This window comes from Melanotaenia boesemani, chromosome 8, assembly GCF_017639745.1.
Source record: "Melanotaenia boesemani isolate fMelBoe1 chromosome 8, fMelBoe1.pri, whole genome shotgun sequence".
In the NCBI taxonomy this organism is placed as follows: domain Eukaryota; kingdom Metazoa; phylum Chordata; class Actinopteri; order Atheriniformes; family Melanotaeniidae; genus Melanotaenia; species Melanotaenia boesemani.
Window position 1 is genome coordinate 27,686,583 of NC_055689.1, and position 18,514 is coordinate 27,705,096.

Sequence of the window (18,514 nt, forward strand, 5' to 3'; positions counted from 1 at the left end):
GGTGGACCTTTAAAAACACACATCTGTGAAAGCAGCATAAACAGCCAGGAATATGTGAGCATGCCATATGTGCAATGTGCTTAAGATTGAAGAGAGTGTTAAGTATGGCAGCTGGGTTTAAAGACATAGTTGACAATTTTCTAACATGTCACCATAACAACTCATATTAGCATACTAAGTGTACAAAGCAGAGGTGGACAATGAAGATGAAGACATCAATTTTTGCTTTACTTTAGTATGAAAAGTCAGAGTTATACTGTTTCATCTTTAATTACTTCACAATAACAATACAGCTGTCATTAATTCAAGGAAAATATGTTTATTTCAACTGAAGCCAAGTTCTCTAAATAGGAAGAAAAGCTGTATCATCACACAAAACATCTTTCTGAAGTTAGTTTCATTTTAGCTGTAAGAATTCATATGAAGTCAACAGGCAGGGGGCCCTGTGCCAAAGAAATGATGGTAGATGAAGTTGCGTACTGATAAATGATCAGACAGAAGCTTCAACTCCAGATAAACCACTTATTTTTGTGTTCATTTATCTCAGATGGTGAGAACCAAGATGCCTCTGCTACAGCTAATTACTGTAAATAAATCATGGTGGGGCAAAGTTTTAATAGTTTTTTCATTTATTTATTCTATACTGCTGGATTAGAAGTGTGAAAACAATTTGCATTCAAAGGTTGTGATGTAGTCATTTAATACACTGCATATTGAATAACTTGGGATACATCGAGTATTTAAGAAAAAAGATAAAATCTCAGATATTTTTACACAAAACTATGTTCACAACTCCTTTTTTGCAAGTCCAAGTCAAGTCTCAAGTCTTTGACCTCGAGTTCAAGTCAAGTCTTGAGAACAAATATCAAAAGCAAGGTACTAGCTTTGCTCCAAATTTAAAGTCACATGTAAAAAAAAAAAAAAAAAGAATTGAGATGCAGTAAGGAAAGGTGGGCTGCTTTAGACATGCTGGACATGTGTGAAACCATTTGCCTCTAACTGGCATGAATGCAACTAATAAAAAATTATTTTATAATGCATCTTCTAAGCTTTTGAAGACATAAGAAGAATTTAAAATCTGTAATCACCCTTTAAGTACCAGCATTTTCTAACAGCACTGATCTGTAGCTGAAATTATCCCTCTCCTCTGGACAATTTCTTTGCTTATTGAATTCTGAAAACCTGTAGATGAGCATGGAACTTTATTCAGATTAGTAAATATGTTCTTAACATAATTTATTCATGAGTTTTTATTAAGAACCAAAATCCATCTGGACCAATTGAGATATGTATATACTAGTACTACAATTCATAGCATTTTGTTCCTGAATATAAAGAGAAGGGCCAATATGCTGCACTTTAGTGAAGGATCACCACCTGTCCTGCAGGTTTTAGACATCGTCCTGCTGAACACACATGATCCACATCACAGCTTGTTGTTAAGTTCTGCACAAGCCTCTTATGACCCATAAATAACTTGACTTAAGTGTACTGCAGCAGGTGAACATGTAAAATTTGCAGGAGAGTGGCTCCACAGGTCCACAATTACTGATCTCTGCACTAGCGTATCAAAAAAATTCATATTTTTTTTTAAATAACTCTACAGGATGAGTACAGAAAATATTAACTGTAAACTTTTTAAAATTGAATTTAAAAAAAGCTCAGTATTTTAAATAATTTAGATCCAGTACCTGCAGACCCAATAAATATTTCTTACATTCCTCAGTCAGCAACAGCTGTACTTTCCTAACAAACAGACCCAGTAAAACCACATTGTTTACAGTGGGCCTGATCCCAGTTTAACACAAGTTACAGATTGTGGAAACTGTTCAGTAAATGTCTCATTCTTCTACTGAACACATCCAGTGGGGCCAATCTGATGGAGTTTACATTATTTTTGAACAAAGGTAGTAACAAGTTTATGTTTATGTTGCTGTTGCTCTAAGCTCGTTGCTAACACAGATGCTAACACTAGCTTTCACAGTATAGTAACTAACCGCTCCAGATGTGTTTCAAGGTGGATGTGGTGGATCCAGTGTCCTGGATTTTGTATACCACAGGTTCCAGTTTGCTGCTCTTATAATGGTCCTTTTTTTTATTAAGTTTTATTACCCAAAAGTTACAATGATGCTGTAGCAACAGCTACATTCACCAGTGCCAATGTTTTGATTGATTGCATGTGCACTGCGGGCATGTCTGTGTGAAGCTAAGTCAGTGTTACATCTGGGGAAATGACAGCAGATAGGAGATCATACAAAGAGATTAGGAAAATAAGATTGTTCACAAGTCTCAAATCGCAAGTCCAAGTTGAGTTTCAAGTCTTTTGATTACTAGTCCAAGTCGACTCTCAAGTTACTGAAAATGTGACTTAAATGCGACTTGAGTTGGAATCCCAGACTCGAGTCCTCTCTGGTATATAGTTTGCATCTTAGTGGGAGTTTGTTGGCTGCTGCTTCCTTGTTCATGTTCTAGAGAATAGGGCTGCAACAATTAGTTGATGTTGTCAACAATAAAAAATAGTCAACAAAGAATTTACTCCTTGATTATATTTGGCAAAAAAAAACCTACAGAGTGAGACATAGTCTTCTTTTCCTATCTCTGCTGAGAGTTGCACTAAAGTCCGCCAGGGGAAAAATATGGCGACCAACCAGGGAACAAAACAGCGGCAGAGGACGTCAAAAGTCTGACCTCCAGTTTCCCCAACTAAACATATATGCAGCTCATCAAGCAAATTTCATAAGTATCGGATCACTTGCTCATGGTCATTTCTCCCACTCAGTGGCAAGCCTGTTGAGATGCTGAAATAAAATTGGTTCTGCTTCCATCTTCGGTAGAAACTGTATTCCAACTAATTTAACCTGTTTAACTTGTTCAAGGTCTGGGGTCACAAAACTGAACCAGCTCCACATAACTAGCGACACAGAGCCTTTTTGGGATTAGCTCTCTTCCTGCTAACGGGCAAGGATTAAATATAGAGGCCCACTGTTGTAGAAAAATTACCAAGAGTCTGGAACGAGTAAAAGTATATAAAGGTTAATAAGAATGGAGCCAATTTCCTTACTCTGAAAGTTACGTGATTCAATAGCCTGGCCTTACTAATTCATACCAGTAATAAGAGTGAAATCTCTTAATGTTACTAATAATGTGCATCCGTCATTGTATTACAAACAAAGTAAATGAAAGGACCGGACCAGTGTTGACTTATGTGGTGCCTTACTGCAGTGAACAGAAAAAAAAAAAACACACTCAGCAGGCACTGAGGCAGTGAGTGTGTTCAGATAACCTTAAGCCAACAGCCAAAGCCTCAAGTGGTTGAGATCTCTTTCTTCCTCTGAACACAAGCAGATCCTCACCTATGTGGCAAGCCTACCCTCTCAGCTGCAATTTAAAGTTAAACATCTGGTGGTCTTGACATCTATTAGAGAGATGAAGCTAAGTCAAAAGCTGGTTTAAAATTCCCCATTCGTGTAGAGTTGAGAGTTTAATAGCCAGCAGCAGATCTTGATGGCTTCAGGAAGGCAAAGGAACAACTAAACCTTGAAGAGAGGTTTCAAACACCGACAAGTGGGCACATGAAAATGAGACAGGTGAGAGGTTCCCTGAGAAAAAGCAATAGAATTAATAGAATGAAAGAGTGAGCAAGATAAATGTGTTCAGCTGTTATCCACATCAACATAAAAACCCTCTTTTGACAATCACAGCACAGACCCATTCTTCTATCCCGGGGGCCTGAGCTGCAGAGTGCCATGCTGAAGTGTTTTACCTTGGGGATGCGAGAGATGATATCTGGGTATTTACTGGTGGTGTCTTCCTGGTTGCGACTGAATATTCGAACTTCACCATTCTCAAGAATGTGAATCTGTGGGGGAAACAAAAAACCTTTTAATATAAAATAAATTAATAAGTAAAAAAAAAGATTCAATTATATCATTGCTAGAATTAAATGGTTTTCATAATCAAGTTTGACAGCTGAAAGTGTGAAGAACACATATTGAAGTGAGTGAAAACCAGCAAATCATGAGACACACAACATGTGAAGGTGGGATTACTATTTTACAATCTGGCCAGTCAATCATGCTTTTAAAATAAATAAATAAATAAATCTAAATCAAACCACACAATAACTGTCTTTACAAGAGCCACTGTGTTGGACTATGTGATTATAGAGTCAGATTACAAAATGATCACTTGTTGTCTTTGATGACTTGGAAAAAGCACATCAACAACTAAAGACTTCAATGTCGCTCAACCACAGCAACATCTCCAGCTGTATGTGAGCACAATCTTTTTGGCTTGATAGTAACTATGGAGACATCTGTGGTAGTGTGTGATGTACGGTGTATGACCAGCTTACTATGGCTCCAACAATCAGTTAATCCACCAATTATTTTTTATATATATATATATATATATATATGAAATAAAAAAAACATAGAATTAATCCTTTTTTAATTAAATCTGACCTGTTTAAGGCCGCATGGAGCCAATATGCTCTTATTTTAATAAATCCAGATGATTACATAAGCACAATTCTCTCATGAATAGGAAAGGTTTTATGTTATAGGATGTGGTTTAAAAAAAAAATAAAAACATGTGGTCCATAAACAGGTAATAATTAGTTAAATACAACCTCAAATTAAAAGTATAACTTTACTCCATGTCATTGTTTTCATAGCGGGGACAAAAAAAGGTCAAAACTCAAAAGCAGTGCATGGAACATTAAGTGCATGACTGCAGCTTGTAGGAAAACATTTAGCAAAAATAAGTTCTATACAAAATTATCTGTGTCTCATGTCGTTGTGGGGGAGATCATGGTCAATGCATTAAGTGTAAAGGCGGTAAAAGAAACAAAAAAAATTAAAAATTAGACCTTGACCACTGTGTTTGACAGCTGATATGAGGGGCAATGGTGCAAGGTTAGATATATTAATGGATGTGCTGTGTTTTTTGTTTGTCCTAAACTTGGTTTAAAGTGCATTATGACCAAACATCTTTGGTATCATCTGCCCAAAAGACATTTTTTCTAGAAGTCTCGTGGCTTGTTCACATGCAACCTAAGCTGAGCTGTCATGTTTTACTTTTTATAGAAAGGGCGTTTTTTTCCAGGAGACTCTTCCAAAAATAAATACTGCATGGGAATGATGGACTCCAAAATGACCTTTTAACCCTTCCCAGAATGATGGGCACAAGCAGTTGGTGATGTTATTCTACACTGGTATCATGCTAACACACAACCAAATGCTCCAGACAAGCAAGAATCTCAAAACTTTTGCTTTAAAAATAATTAATACTACTTCCACTGCTATTGTTATCATTACTGTATTAAGAGTGTGTGACCTTTTTTCTTTCATGGCGACTAGTGCTGGGCGATGTGGAAAAAAATCATATATCACGATATGGATTATTTTATATCACAATAACGATATATATCACGATATACCACAATAAAGTATGTTTTCAGTTATTCTCGGAAAAGTTTGACAAAAATTTCATTGCTTACTTTTCTCCAGCTTTATTTTGAAGTGACATTTAACTGTACTGTCACAAATGAGAAACATACAATTTAGTGCAGCAGTATAAATGTATCAAATGAAAACAGCTGTGGTTGAGGTACAGTAGCCTTCACATTTTTTTCAAAATCATACAGTTATTTAAACTCAACTGTCAAAATAAGCACTATTTAATTAATTAAGGTCTTGAAAGCTGTCCTTCTCAACTATATACACGGGAGCCATGCCTTTACAGATGTAACGCGAGATGGCACATGTGATTTGTTTATGGCGCTGGGACGCCTTCTCATATGGCGTACCTTGTGCGAAAGACTGCTTTATCTTCGGCTGGCTATAGTTTTTCTTTTCGCAACTTGCCCCCGCTGTTCCACTTGGTTTAGCTCGGATTTTTTGGATTGTCATATATTCTTTTTCGTGGACCTTCTTAAGGTGGTAGAAGAGGTTTGTTGTGTTGGCATCGGGCGCCGGAATAGTCTTTTGGCATAGTTTGCATATGGCCGTCTTCTGATCCGTGTCGGACTTCTTGAACCAAAAATGTAACCAAATCACAGACGTACCCCCTCTTTTGGGTAAAAGTGCTTTTTCTTGGGCTGCCTGCGTAGCTGTCTCTATCTGCGACTCCGGGCATGAAACATCAACCTGTTGCGCGTCCATCGTTCAGCACTCATGATTAACGTAAAGCATTTTGCAAACCCGCGTGAGAATCAAAGAACGTAAAGCAGCGTCATGTCGCAAAACCACCAGACGGAGTTTCTTTGCAGAAAATCTTTTTTTATTCTTCTTTATTTTCACTTATAAAAACTTAAGAGTATGCATAGTGACAAGACAACGTTAATAAAATCGTCGCAGCCTATTTAATGATATATTTGTTGTAATAATTGATAAAATTAGGTTAGAAACGATAGAAATGATAGAAGAGAAATGGCACGATAGACACTTTACTATCGTCCCCACGATATGCATCGTCATATCGCCCAGCACTAATGGTGGCTTTTTCTTTTTTTTGGGCCAGGCAGTGTATTATAGACACGCTAACACTGATGATTCATTGATCAAGTGTATTTGACCAGAATGAAAGAATATCAGCAGTATCTAAGGACTTCATGGTTCTGCAATGACAGCAACAACAGTCATATTAGTATGCAAGCACAGTCTTTTTGACTTGCTGGAGTAATGTTGGAGACATCTGTAGTGTTGAATACAGTGTGAGTGACCAGCATACCAAGGCTGCAACTTTCTTGGCTTTGTGTTAACACACACGTTAATGCACCAGACCAGCAAAATGTCAAAGCTTCTGCTTTTATAGAGGTGATTACACTTTCTGAAGATCACTTAATCAAGTGCATTTAATTAGCAGAATCAATAGAAGGTTAAACAGCACCTGGCTGCTACTTCCAAAAGAAACAGCAAAGGTGTACTTACCTCATTTCCAGCCTGTATGTTCTTGTGATTTCTACTTTCAAAGTCTATTTTTCTTATACACACAGTGACTGATCATTTTCAAAAACATGAGACCTCCAACTCAATAATGTGCCTGACCACACGTTGTGTAGACACAGATGGAGCTGATACCCCAAAGGAAAACACTGCATTGTGATATAAAATGACAGGAATAAATATGCTGCACCGTGGATTCAGAATGAATTAGAGGTTGCTGCTGTAGAGGAGTGCAGCAGCAAAGAAAATGAGAATAATTTCAAAGGATGAAAAATGACTCTACCCTGAAGAGCGATTTTTTGAGTGTGAACTATGCTTTCTTGAACTTTACTGCCACACAATTAGTCCAAATGATCCAAACACAAAAAAGCAGGTAAGTAATGTGGCAACTCATAGCAAGAGTGGAATTAAGGTTGTTTAATACACTGGTTGACCCACAGTGACAGAATTCTATTTAAATGCACCATCAATCCAGACTATAGTGAATTATCTCTGCACCAATATTATTTTGTTGCTTTTGACAGCAGTCACATCCATCTTTGTGTCCATTATGTTTTATTATAGTTTTTAAATGATTTCAATATAATTTTGCATGAAATTTACGATTAGGCATCATTGTTTATATCGATAGAGTTCTTGCTGCATTAGTATGCAGCTTATTCCCTCCTATTTTTAATTAAAAATATTGACAAAGGTTCTCACAATAATGAGACTTAAAAGTCAAAACTATGAGATGAAAAGTCATAATTGTGCATTTAACGTTATAATTATGGTAAAAAAGTGAAAGTTAAAAGGTGAAAATTGTAATTATGATTAAATGTTTAAATCTCATGACTTTTTACCTCATAATTATGACTTTTGAGGTCATAAGGGTCTCATAAAACGTACATTTTAACATACAAGTTGCTGGATTATGGGCTTCTATAAATAACAACTATACTAAACGGGCCTTAAGTTCATCTTTGTACTCCCTGACTGTAACAACTTCACGGCTCTACCTGTTTCAGCTTGAATAGTTTAGGGTAACTCACATTTTTTCTTTTAACATTAAAATATCTTGCAGCATGATGTGTGACAAGACCATTGCACATAACATTGCTGCTGCAAGTTGATCATCCCTGCGCTCTTCACTTTATAAGTCATTTTCTATTAAGTGCTTGACATTTTATCACATAATTTTACATATTTATTAATAAGGACTGTGGAAAACTACCATGTCTGCTACAAAAGTTTAATGGACTTTTATTTGTCAGCATGAGGCCCCATAGAAATCAAGTTTACAGAATATTTTATTGTTTTCTCATTTGGCCTTGTGCTACAAATCATTCACTTATTTGCACTTTTTTCTCTGATAACTATAGAAGTCTGACAAATAAACTCATAAAAACAAAAAAGATGAAAAAAATAAAAGATTTCCCAGCTGTCATACAGGCAAATACTGACAACCTTATAGCAGTTCACATAATCAAACTCACTCACACACATTTTTTTTTTGGGGGGGTGGGGGGGGGTTGAACTCAGTAATGCATCACGAGTCCCCCTGCTGGCTGTTTAAGGTACAGTCCACTGCAGTGAGACCAGAGAAAAAGAGGTAGAAGAAGAGGACGTCATAGGGCTCACTGCCTCCATCCTGTCTGTTTCCGTTTCTCTGCCTGTTCATCTCTTTTCCTCACATTCAACCCAGTTCAAAGGCACTTTATTGGCATGACTGTCCAAAATTAACAATACAGCTGGAGGGGTTTACATTACAATCCCTCTCTTGCTGCATCGTTTTATGTCTTGAAATTTCCTCATCCCCTCCGCCATCTCCTGTTGTGCCTCCGTATTCGTCTCTCACTCCCTCTGATGTGTCTTGCCTTTTCTTTTTTCTAGCCCCCACCCTCCCATCTCCTTCCCCTCCTCACTGGCCCACAGTGGCAATAGTAGTTTGCTCTGCCCACAGGCCAAGGGTAAAAGCAGCACTACCGTTTATCTTAAAAAGAATAGGCACAGGAACACAAACACACACTCACTGCCAAGAGTGCACAGTCAAAGTCACAAAACAGCAATACCTCATACCTAAAAAATAAATAAATAAACAAACACAGCTGAGAGGTATAGAAACACAAGATTAAGCAGGGCATATGTTGGGTGCCAAACGCAAGAAAAACAAACAGTTCCACCCTTGTCACACTGACATCCACACGAAAGAACGCATACACACCTGCGCGCGCTCTCCATCGTATTTGTACTCGCAGGTGAACGCTGCCTCGTCAAACCTCTTCATGACCTCGCCAACACCCTTGGTGGGGTGAGCCAACATGGGTCTCAGCGGTACACCTGGAAGACAAAGGATGGTGGGAAAAGTGGTGGAAGCAAGCTACTTTTAACAGCGGGACATCACCCAAACCCACGAGCCAGCAAACAGCCATGCATTTTTTATGAATTAAAAACAGCTAAGACAGTGATTCCGAGTTAGCCCAGGAGAGATTTTACTCTCACCGACTGCATGTCTGGTGAACATGATGAAGCAGAGCAGCCAAGCTGGTGCAAACAGGCCTTCGAGTTATAGGAGCGAAGCAGCTCTGAATCAGTTTACAGTAGAAAAAATAAAAAAAATCAGGGCTGTGAATTTCCCTTCAACGACACATTTTCACACTTAAAAATCAAGATTGTACCCACAACTGCTTCTGCAACAAAAAAAACAGTTGAAATAAGTTTGTTAGTTCTCTGAATCACATCCCCTTGGGCAACCAAGTTAAGCTTCAAAAGCAGCAGATGATAAAAAATGAATACACAAAACAGTTTCCCTTAATCACCACTTCAGAGGAAGAAGTTGATATGGCAGGGCTGTGTTGTCCTAATTGGCCATACTATTCAAAAATTCACCAGCTTCCATAACCATCTCACACTTGAGAACAAAAACAACCCTCTGAAAAACAATTGTTTACCTGCCAAAAGAGCTGCTAGATTTGTCGAACTGACCAATAACAGCCAATTTAGTAGCATTCAGAGGGTGGCTGGTTTTAATTTCCTTCCTTGGTGCCGAGGCTTGTTATCACACATAGCCTGACAACGGGATAATTGGAAGGTAATTCCTACTTCTGAGGAATCTTATCGTTTTGTGACGCATAACTCAAATAGAAAAAACAACTTATCTCCTTTGGATGGATCAATAAGCAAACACCAGTCATCGTTTTGGATGCTACAACCTTTCTGCCTTTTTTTTGGCCGCTTACCTGGAGTGAGTGTGCAGTGCTTGGGTAGCTGGTCAATGCCCTCTTTTAGCAGAACAGGGATGATGATGTCGTAATTGGGCATTTCGCTAGACAGGAGGAGAGAAAAAAACAAAACAAAGCAACAATCAATATCTTCCAAACAAAAAAGAACCAGAATCAATGATGGACTGAAAGGGACAAGGACTTAAGGAGGAAGTTTAGATGCTACAGTGACACCAATGAGAGGGTGCCAAGTGAATAGAGGGGGGTTTAGTTTAGGCCTTGGTTACCAGTAAGTCTGTTTGAGGATGAGACTCTTTTCTTCGATCCAGGTCCGCCTGCTCTCGGCACTCATACCCTTCCCTGCATCGAGCACAGCAGGAGGGAAACCTATGAAGGAGGGAACATGCATTTTAAACAGATCTGAGTGTTTGAACATTTACATGACCTGAGGTTTGATAAATGAAGGTTAAAAGACACTTCAAAGACCAGGAAATGTACAGAAAAACGTGTACAGCTGCACATCTATGTGTGTTTTTTTTCCACCTTTGAAACGAGTTTTTCACTCAAACTTAAGATGTCATTTCAGTCCAAGTGTGATTGAAAGGCTAAAATCCCAGTGATTTATTTTGTTTCACATTTATAATTATGTTTAAATAATGACTCAATAATAAATCATGATAAATTATTCACTGCTATGATCCAGTGCTACCCAGCTAAAATAAAAGTGCTTTTAGTTGACCTGCCTTATTTAAAAGTTGATGACTTAAATAAATAGAAACCTTAACACAAACGCAAACATTCCCACACCAGACCACAGATGAATGCAAATTTCCTCTGGTCTAATAGACTCCTTTAAAACCACACCTTCAGTCGTCGTGACTTGGCCACACATTTTAATAAATCAAGGCAGAGCCAATCTAATTTGGTATCTGAGAAAGTGCTGAAAGCAGGTGGTAAGATACGGACTAAAAAAAAACTCCTTAAAGAGATGAATTCAGCAACATACCGATGAGAACATGCGTTTCTGATGCATGTTGCACACTATAGGGTTACTATTTTCACATACAATGGAGAGGCATGTTGTATTGTGGCTTAAACACATTAAATGGTGTGAAATAGAGCTTTAACAGTTCTAATTTTAACAGATTTAACAAGTCATCTATGAATAAAACATCATTACACCACAGCCCTCCTTTTCAGTGTTGCCTCCATTTTTTTTCGCGCCTGCGTAATGAAGATTTACACCACACCACAATAAGCCTCACTAATTCAACCATTTAACTTTGATCTTTATAAAACACACAATCATGAAGTACCAACATTTACTGAAATTAAAGGAAAAATCCACAGTCCCTGGTGTGGGGAAGTAAAGTTTACAGTTTAGATAAACTGAATTAAAGCCCCTTCATGCTACACAAATTTAGGCTGTCTTGAGCTGAAGGAGACCATTGTGAGAAATGCTGGTTCTGGATGAAGCTAATGAGCTGAAACACATCTGGTGCTGGCAATGCTGAAGGCTTGGAAACCAAATGTTTGTAATTAGACTGTTGTGGCAACAATCCACAACTAAACCAATCAGGCTAGAGCAAAGCATCTCACCGGATAAAGTTCATTTTATTTTTGAGTAAAGTTTAAGGGAAGAAATATACATCCCTTTTGCCGCGACGTGCTTCATATTTTCCAGCTTCTCCCATGTGGTTTTTCAATGCAGCGGTGTTACTATGCACTAGTTTGTTTGCTGCTCTTTAAAATACAACAGAGGCATTCATTCATTATTTATGTGTCAAAGCTGTTACCCAGCAATTAATAGCAAAATGTAGGATGTCGTCAACAGACAATCTGCACATACAGCACTGGGGGACTGATCCGCCATTTTGGGGAACCAGCGTTCCGTCTACAGCAGTTATCAGTGTTCGTTGTCTTCATCTTTATCTTTTGCTGACGAATATTTTTTCTTTTCAACCTTTCACTGAGTTGTGCACTCGGCAGCATGAGCGGCCGTGATCAGCACACAAAAGGAAATTAATCCACAGATTTATGTGTTTCCTGGCTTGGACGACGGGTGAGGAGGCTCACCAGAGAATTCATGTAGAGTTAGTGGCTACATACGCAACAAGTATAGGACTTTAGATGAAACAGTACTAATCATCAAACATCGCTTTCCTCAACAGTATTGTGATTGTTGTGCTCTGATTCTGAATGTGTACCACTGTTGTTCTGCCAGAAATTCAGTCAAAACATTAAGGATTGTTTACTTTTTTCATAGGTTTCAGAGTGGAACTGCCACCAGAACCAGCAAAGTTCTCATTAGTATTATTGTATGTTCTTGTATTAAATAAATACATCTACTTCTGCATATTTTTTGCTTGCTTTTTACATTGTTCATATTTATAATTAACAGGAATGAATCCACACAGATGAACAGTTAATATATTTGACTTCAGAATCAAAATATCAGATCAATATATATTTAATTTACATATTTGTGGTACGATGGTACAGCTGCAGCCGACAAGTCTTCATCCATCTGTTAATAAAATGGCTGCATGCGCATTTAATGATCAGTACGAACTTACAAACACATGGTAAGCACTGATGTCTGAGACTAAAGCAGGTGGCAATGCATCTAAACCTCAACTTCATTTGTTGTTCAGCAGCTTGTAATGATTTAAGTTAGAAATCAATGATGTTTTTACATCATTATGACTCTTTGCTTTTTCTATGAGCCTATTACGGTAGGGACGTTTCTTAAAAGTGTTTTTTAAAGACATGGTTTTAACATAGTTTACTAGTGGGAAAGTCGAAAGTGTACATGTAAACAGTAGCAGGGATACTCCAAATTAGCAGACAAGCCCCACTGATGTCACATGTTCATTCTATGTTGACAATGTGCAATCTGATGCCTACTGCCATCCAGGACTCTCTAAGAAAATATATGAAGGTTTCATGATTTAGAGTTGGAACTAAACTTAGTCATCGTTGGACAAATTGGTTGACGTAATGACGGTTTTAGCGTTTTTGATCTTAAATCCTCTGATGGCATATCCTGGTCTATGATAGATGGGCTATATAAAGAAGAGCGACTCAATAATCGAATAGAAAACTAAGTTCAGAAGACAATAAGTTGCATAACTGACTGTTCAATTTAATACTAACCTCACATTTAAGTTTGACTAAACAGAAAAAAATAACTTATCACATATGCTAACAGAAGCTTTTGAAACATTATTTTTGTTTTGTTATTTAGGAATGAATACAGCTAACAGGAGGTGGTTACCTTGTCCAGGTGGGGTCAAGCAGACAGCTTGGCTGAGAGCAGAAAGCACACTCTGCTCTGCAAGGCCAATCCTCAGCTTCCCAGCGAGGGACCTGTCCATCAAACCCAAAAGATCAACAACATTCAGTGTAGACGCCCATTTGCAGCTGCTACACATGACCAGAGCTACACGCTCAGACAGACACACAGGGAATTGAATCTTCGTGAAATTCTCTGTGTCTATGAACTTGCAAATGCTTGCGGTCTCACAAGCAGCAGAGCTTGTCTGGATGTGTGCGAGAGTCTTATTTTACCTGACTATGTAGCGGGCCTCTGAAAAGCGGCATGCCACAAAGAGGCCTTTGATGATGTCGATTTTCTTATTCATGGCCTGAGGCAGACAGGAGGAAATTGAGATTCACAGAAGAGTGAGAGAAGGCGGCATGCAAAAAGACAGAGGTTACCAGTGAGTACAAACTCCATGTTCAAAGAAGGAAATAAAAAAAATGTAACCCAGCAGCAACAGGGAGGAAAAGGGAACTAATTGCACAAAGAGATTCCTGCCAGGTGACAACTTAATCAAAGGCTGAAAAATTAACCTCTCCTCTCTGAAGTAGACAAACCAATAATTTCCTGCCAAATGCAAGACCACATTCACATTTCTTTTCCCTCACTGGGTTCAATATTTAGAGACAAAACAATGCCTTACCCAAGCCTTTTTTTTTTAAAGACAACTCTGTGACTTACCGAGTTCCCACTCATACTGGCAATTTCCTTCAATTTCCTGAACACGCCCCCAACTGTCAGACTGGCTGGCTGGAACATCATGCGCTGGTTGCTACGGGAACTCTCTGCCACTAGGCCCAAATCTCCTTTTTCCTGGGCTTCAGCTTTAATTTTCTCTAACTGTCGCCCTGGAAACAAGAACAAGACGTTAAAAAGGCCACCTCTTTGGCTGATGAGTAGTGAAGGGTGGCATCGGGAGTTAGGCTGGGAATACACAAGCAGCGTTTGGATGCAACGCGATGATTACCAGTTGCTTGTGCGACCGCTTTCATCAGCACCGTTTCTCCGACACCAAGTTCTATCCCCAGGTAGGCAGGGCCGAGCTGGTTCAAACACAGGTACACGCAGCACAGCAGGTCATCTAGGAGAAAAATAGAGCGATTCACACAAACAGACATGCGCATAAATGCACACGTCAACAAACGAAGGCTCAAACACAGACATAAACATATCTTAGATGCAGCTCTTTGGGAACTACAACTACACACAAAAACAAAACTCAAAGACATAATTTCAAACACACTGAAAAAAAGGGAAAACAAACAGAGATATACACACTCAGACGCAACCAACAGCACAACAATCCAGTGAGGATACAGAAGAAGCAGACATACACAAACAGGTATGCACAACAACAATAACACAGAAGTGAGATCCATCCACACAGTCACAGATATTAAAAAAACAAAAACACACATACAAACACATCAGCATAAACATTATCGGAATCCCTCAGGTACATGCTCACACGCAAACACCCAACTGATGAATACTCCCACTTTTATGTGCAACCTGGCTTCATCATCTCCGTGATAAAGTGGCTGGCAGCCAGCCGCCTGCGTGGCTGCATCAGCATGCATTACGGGAGAGATAAAATAGCATTTACCTGGAGAGAGCAGCAGCACGGAGCGAAACAGGTTCGACAGCGTCTCGATGTTTCGCAGCCTGTGAAATGACAAAAGGATTGCTCTCAGACAAGGAAGAAGAGCTAAACAAATTTTAAGCCCATCCGGTGAGGAAGAAAATGAGATTTGTCTGGAGGTTTTAATCACTAATGGGACCTGCTCAGACAGATGAAAAGCTCATTTGCAAAGTGCTATACTTCAGTTTCAAATAAGTCATTGCCTGGGCAAAAGAAGTGAGAGATTTACGTTACAAAGTCACATGATCACATGTTTTTCCATCATAAAAACCTATTTCTTGTTGGTTTGTTTATCTCAAAAGAGATTATTTTCTCCCTTACCTTACGCTAATTTTATTCAAAAGTTCCCAGCAGGTAGTGAGAAAGATAGATTTGTAAAAAAATAAATAAATAAATAAAAGAAAAAAAAGAAAAAAAGTGCTTTCTGTGCACATTCTTTGAAAGAGTTTCAGTCACTTTTCTCCCAAGTGGTGTTTGCTGCCTTTTCTTCCATATGGAGCTCTTACCTGCCAGAGTCCTCTTCAATTTTCTCAAAAGTGCGAGCCACTGCCAAGTACGGCACTCTGGAGAGAGATGAGCACGTAGTTAGCAGGCGAGACAGATTTTTACATTCACAGTGTCCAGCTGACTCGGCTGTTCGGAGCAACTAGCAATTAGTGCAACAGGAGAATAAGCTTTGATTCGAAGTTGTCAAAAACGCAAGAAAACAAGAATGAGGAGGAAAACGGGGGAGCTGCAGCGTTGGGGAAAATATGTGCGCTTGCAAGAATTTGACACATAAAAAAGAAGCCATTATGCTGGACATGGTGGGAGAATAAACAACCAAAAGGTTAAAGGCATAAAACTCTAAAACTGACTTTTCTGATGGAATTTGAGACCTCTCAATGCTTGCAGAGCTAAATGGAAAGCAATTTGAAAACATCTGCTTTTCTTTTAAATCTCACATCAACTTTTGTAAGATTTGTAAAAGCAGATTGTAAAATGAGGCTAAATATTCCCAGTAGCAGAAAAATCATTCAAGATAGAAATAAAAACAGACTAAAATCATCAAAGAACAATAGTGCACACTGTGCAGGCTAAACCTGGTGAATGCAGGATAGCCTCAATGTAAAAGCCCATGATTTTCCTTTAGGACATTGAAAGCACTTCTGTGGTATAAAAATTTTATCCCCTCTGAGCTTTGCAGTGTATGGCTTGAGGAGCCACACACATATACACACATTAATCGATAAAATCGATAAATCGAATTTTTCATTTCTGGCGATTTATTTTTATGAAAATCAGGATTTTTTTTCATAGTTAGTTAGCAGGAGACTTTGCCTTCCCTCCATACCAGAACGGTGTTTGTCTGACAGATTTTCAGTGAAGTGACCCTTCACTCATGCCTGGGATTTAGCTGTGCGTATAACTGCAGTCAGAAATGCTGCTTCCTATAAGATGCAGAGATAAGAGATCACGGATGCATTGTGTCGCATATTTCTATGTAAGATATGTCATTTATATGGTGGAGAAGTTATGACATAATATGGTTTATTTTTGCTGACATTCATTTATAAAAATAAATAAATGTTTTTAATAAGTTTATTTATGTTTTGTAAAAGAAAATAAAAAATCGATTCGGTTTTAAAAAATCTGAGATTTTATTTTTAGGCCAGCCCTAATTTCTAGCCATTTTTTTTGCTATTCTTGGTAAAAACACACATAGAAGCTCAACCCCTTTAATCCCAGTCAACATAGAGACATTTTATCAGGACAGCCTCAGTTGTCAGATTATGAGGCCAAAAATTATGGAAAATAGAATAGAATAGAATAGAAATACTTTATTAATCCCTTTGGAGAGTCCTCAGGGAAATTTGGGTACCAGCAGCAATACAACACCAACAGTAAAGCAGGACAAGCACAAGACACAATATATACAGGTACAAAGCAAAATAGAGGCAACAAGGTGCAAGAAAAGCACAAATAGAATGCAATAAATAACAATAAGATAAATTAAATAAAACAATATAAACAAGCATTGCACACAGTAAAGGTGGTACAGATTCCCAGTTCAGTATAAGTTATTGCAACTGTTTGTATGGGTTATTGCATATAATTTTCTCAAGCTTTCATTAATTATTGGCATTGAAACAAACACACAACAGCAAATATTTACATACTAAAACTTTTTCCACCAGGCAATTTTTTACTATTTACAATTATTTATGCTATTTACCTACTATCCTCACAAACTAACTCCAGCTCAGCTTGTCGTTAGTGCTTAAGAAACGTGATAAATAATGGTATCATCATGGATCACCAACTGTGATCCATGATGATACCATAGAGTCTCTGAATAAACACTACATTTTGTGTCTGAGCTATAAACCTTTGGGATGTGATATAAATGCCTGGAAAACTTCTGTAGATCACCTTAAGGGTAAGCTATCAATCACAATTTACTCCACAGAGTTACACACCACTGTTCCTGAGAGACTGCTGACAATATACATATTAGTGCTCGGGGGTACAAGCGATCTAGTGGAGTTTTAAGGGTTAAAGATGTAATGACTTGTACGATATTGAGAAAAATCACACTCTAGTGCTAAATTTAAAATAGCTGAAGGAGTCCTTCAGGAGGTGCCATATATTCTGAGACTAGGACTTTGCTTTTTGTATTAGACAGATAAGATGGATAGGACGCAGGACAAGAAAAAAGTTAAGCTTACTTCTGGCCTTGCTTCCAGCAGGCATGGTCCACAGGATGGTAATTTGGTCTGGATGGATCATAATTTGTTTGTCCTGATGTTGACTCACTGAAATAAAAGAGAAATATTAAATATATATAAAAAAAAAAAAAAAGAAAGAAAAACTTGTTTATTTTGAAAAGCATGCATAGATAATAAGTGCTCTTTCTCAAACAAAATATTGAGTGGATGCATCATAGAAAGAACAACAGCTGTGAAACTTATTTTGTATGCATTGCCGTCACTCTTTCACTGTTGCACACAAGCAGCTGATAAAAAATAAATAGGAGAATGAAAAATGCATTTCCTCCTTCCAGAGCTGTGAATACTCTGTAGCTGGGATGGTTAATATGACCTCAAAATGACAAGACACTTACACACTGCTGGAGCCGCTTCTAGTTAACATACATGTAATGAAAGTACTGCCCCATGTGAGGTACACAGAGATGAAGTAAAGGCAGAACATAAATTAATAAAGAAATTCAAATGAAATGAATGCATAACCTAAGTAGCTACTAGAACTACAGAGTGCATACCTTATTTCCACACAAATCAGGTTTAGAAAGGTCTGTATTTCTTGTGCAATTCTTTTTAGGCCTGGTAGTATGTACACACAAGGTGTGTTGAGTTAGTCACAGCGCAGTAATTAAGTGAGTCACAGGTGATCACAGAGAGCT

General features: G+C 38.1%; 1 protein-coding gene across 1 annotated transcript in view; it reads right to left on the reverse strand.

The window, feature by feature from the left end:
• The window catches only part of lig1 (ligase I, DNA, ATP-dependent), a 62,263-nt gene that overhangs the window by 28,759 nt on the left and 14,990 nt on the right, over window positions 1-18,514 (reverse strand). Inside the window, exons 8-18 of the mRNA XM_041992723.1 lie at window positions 17,820-17,906; window positions 15,618-15,674; window positions 15,076-15,134; window positions 14,437-14,550; window positions 14,151-14,317; window positions 13,718-13,794; window positions 13,425-13,516; window positions 10,435-10,534; window positions 10,166-10,251; window positions 9,151-9,266; window positions 3,764-3,859 (exon numbers count right to left, since the gene is read on the reverse strand). Coding sequence (XP_041848657.1) covers window positions 3,764-3,859; window positions 9,151-9,266; window positions 10,166-10,251; window positions 10,435-10,534; window positions 13,425-13,516; window positions 13,718-13,794; window positions 14,151-14,317; window positions 14,437-14,550; window positions 15,076-15,134; window positions 15,618-15,674; window positions 17,820-17,906 — 1,051 coding nt within the window. The remainder of the gene's footprint in view (window positions 1-3,763; window positions 3,860-9,150; window positions 9,267-10,165; window positions 10,252-10,434; window positions 10,535-13,424; window positions 13,517-13,717; window positions 13,795-14,150; window positions 14,318-14,436; window positions 14,551-15,075; window positions 15,135-15,617; window positions 15,675-17,819; window positions 17,907-18,514) is intronic.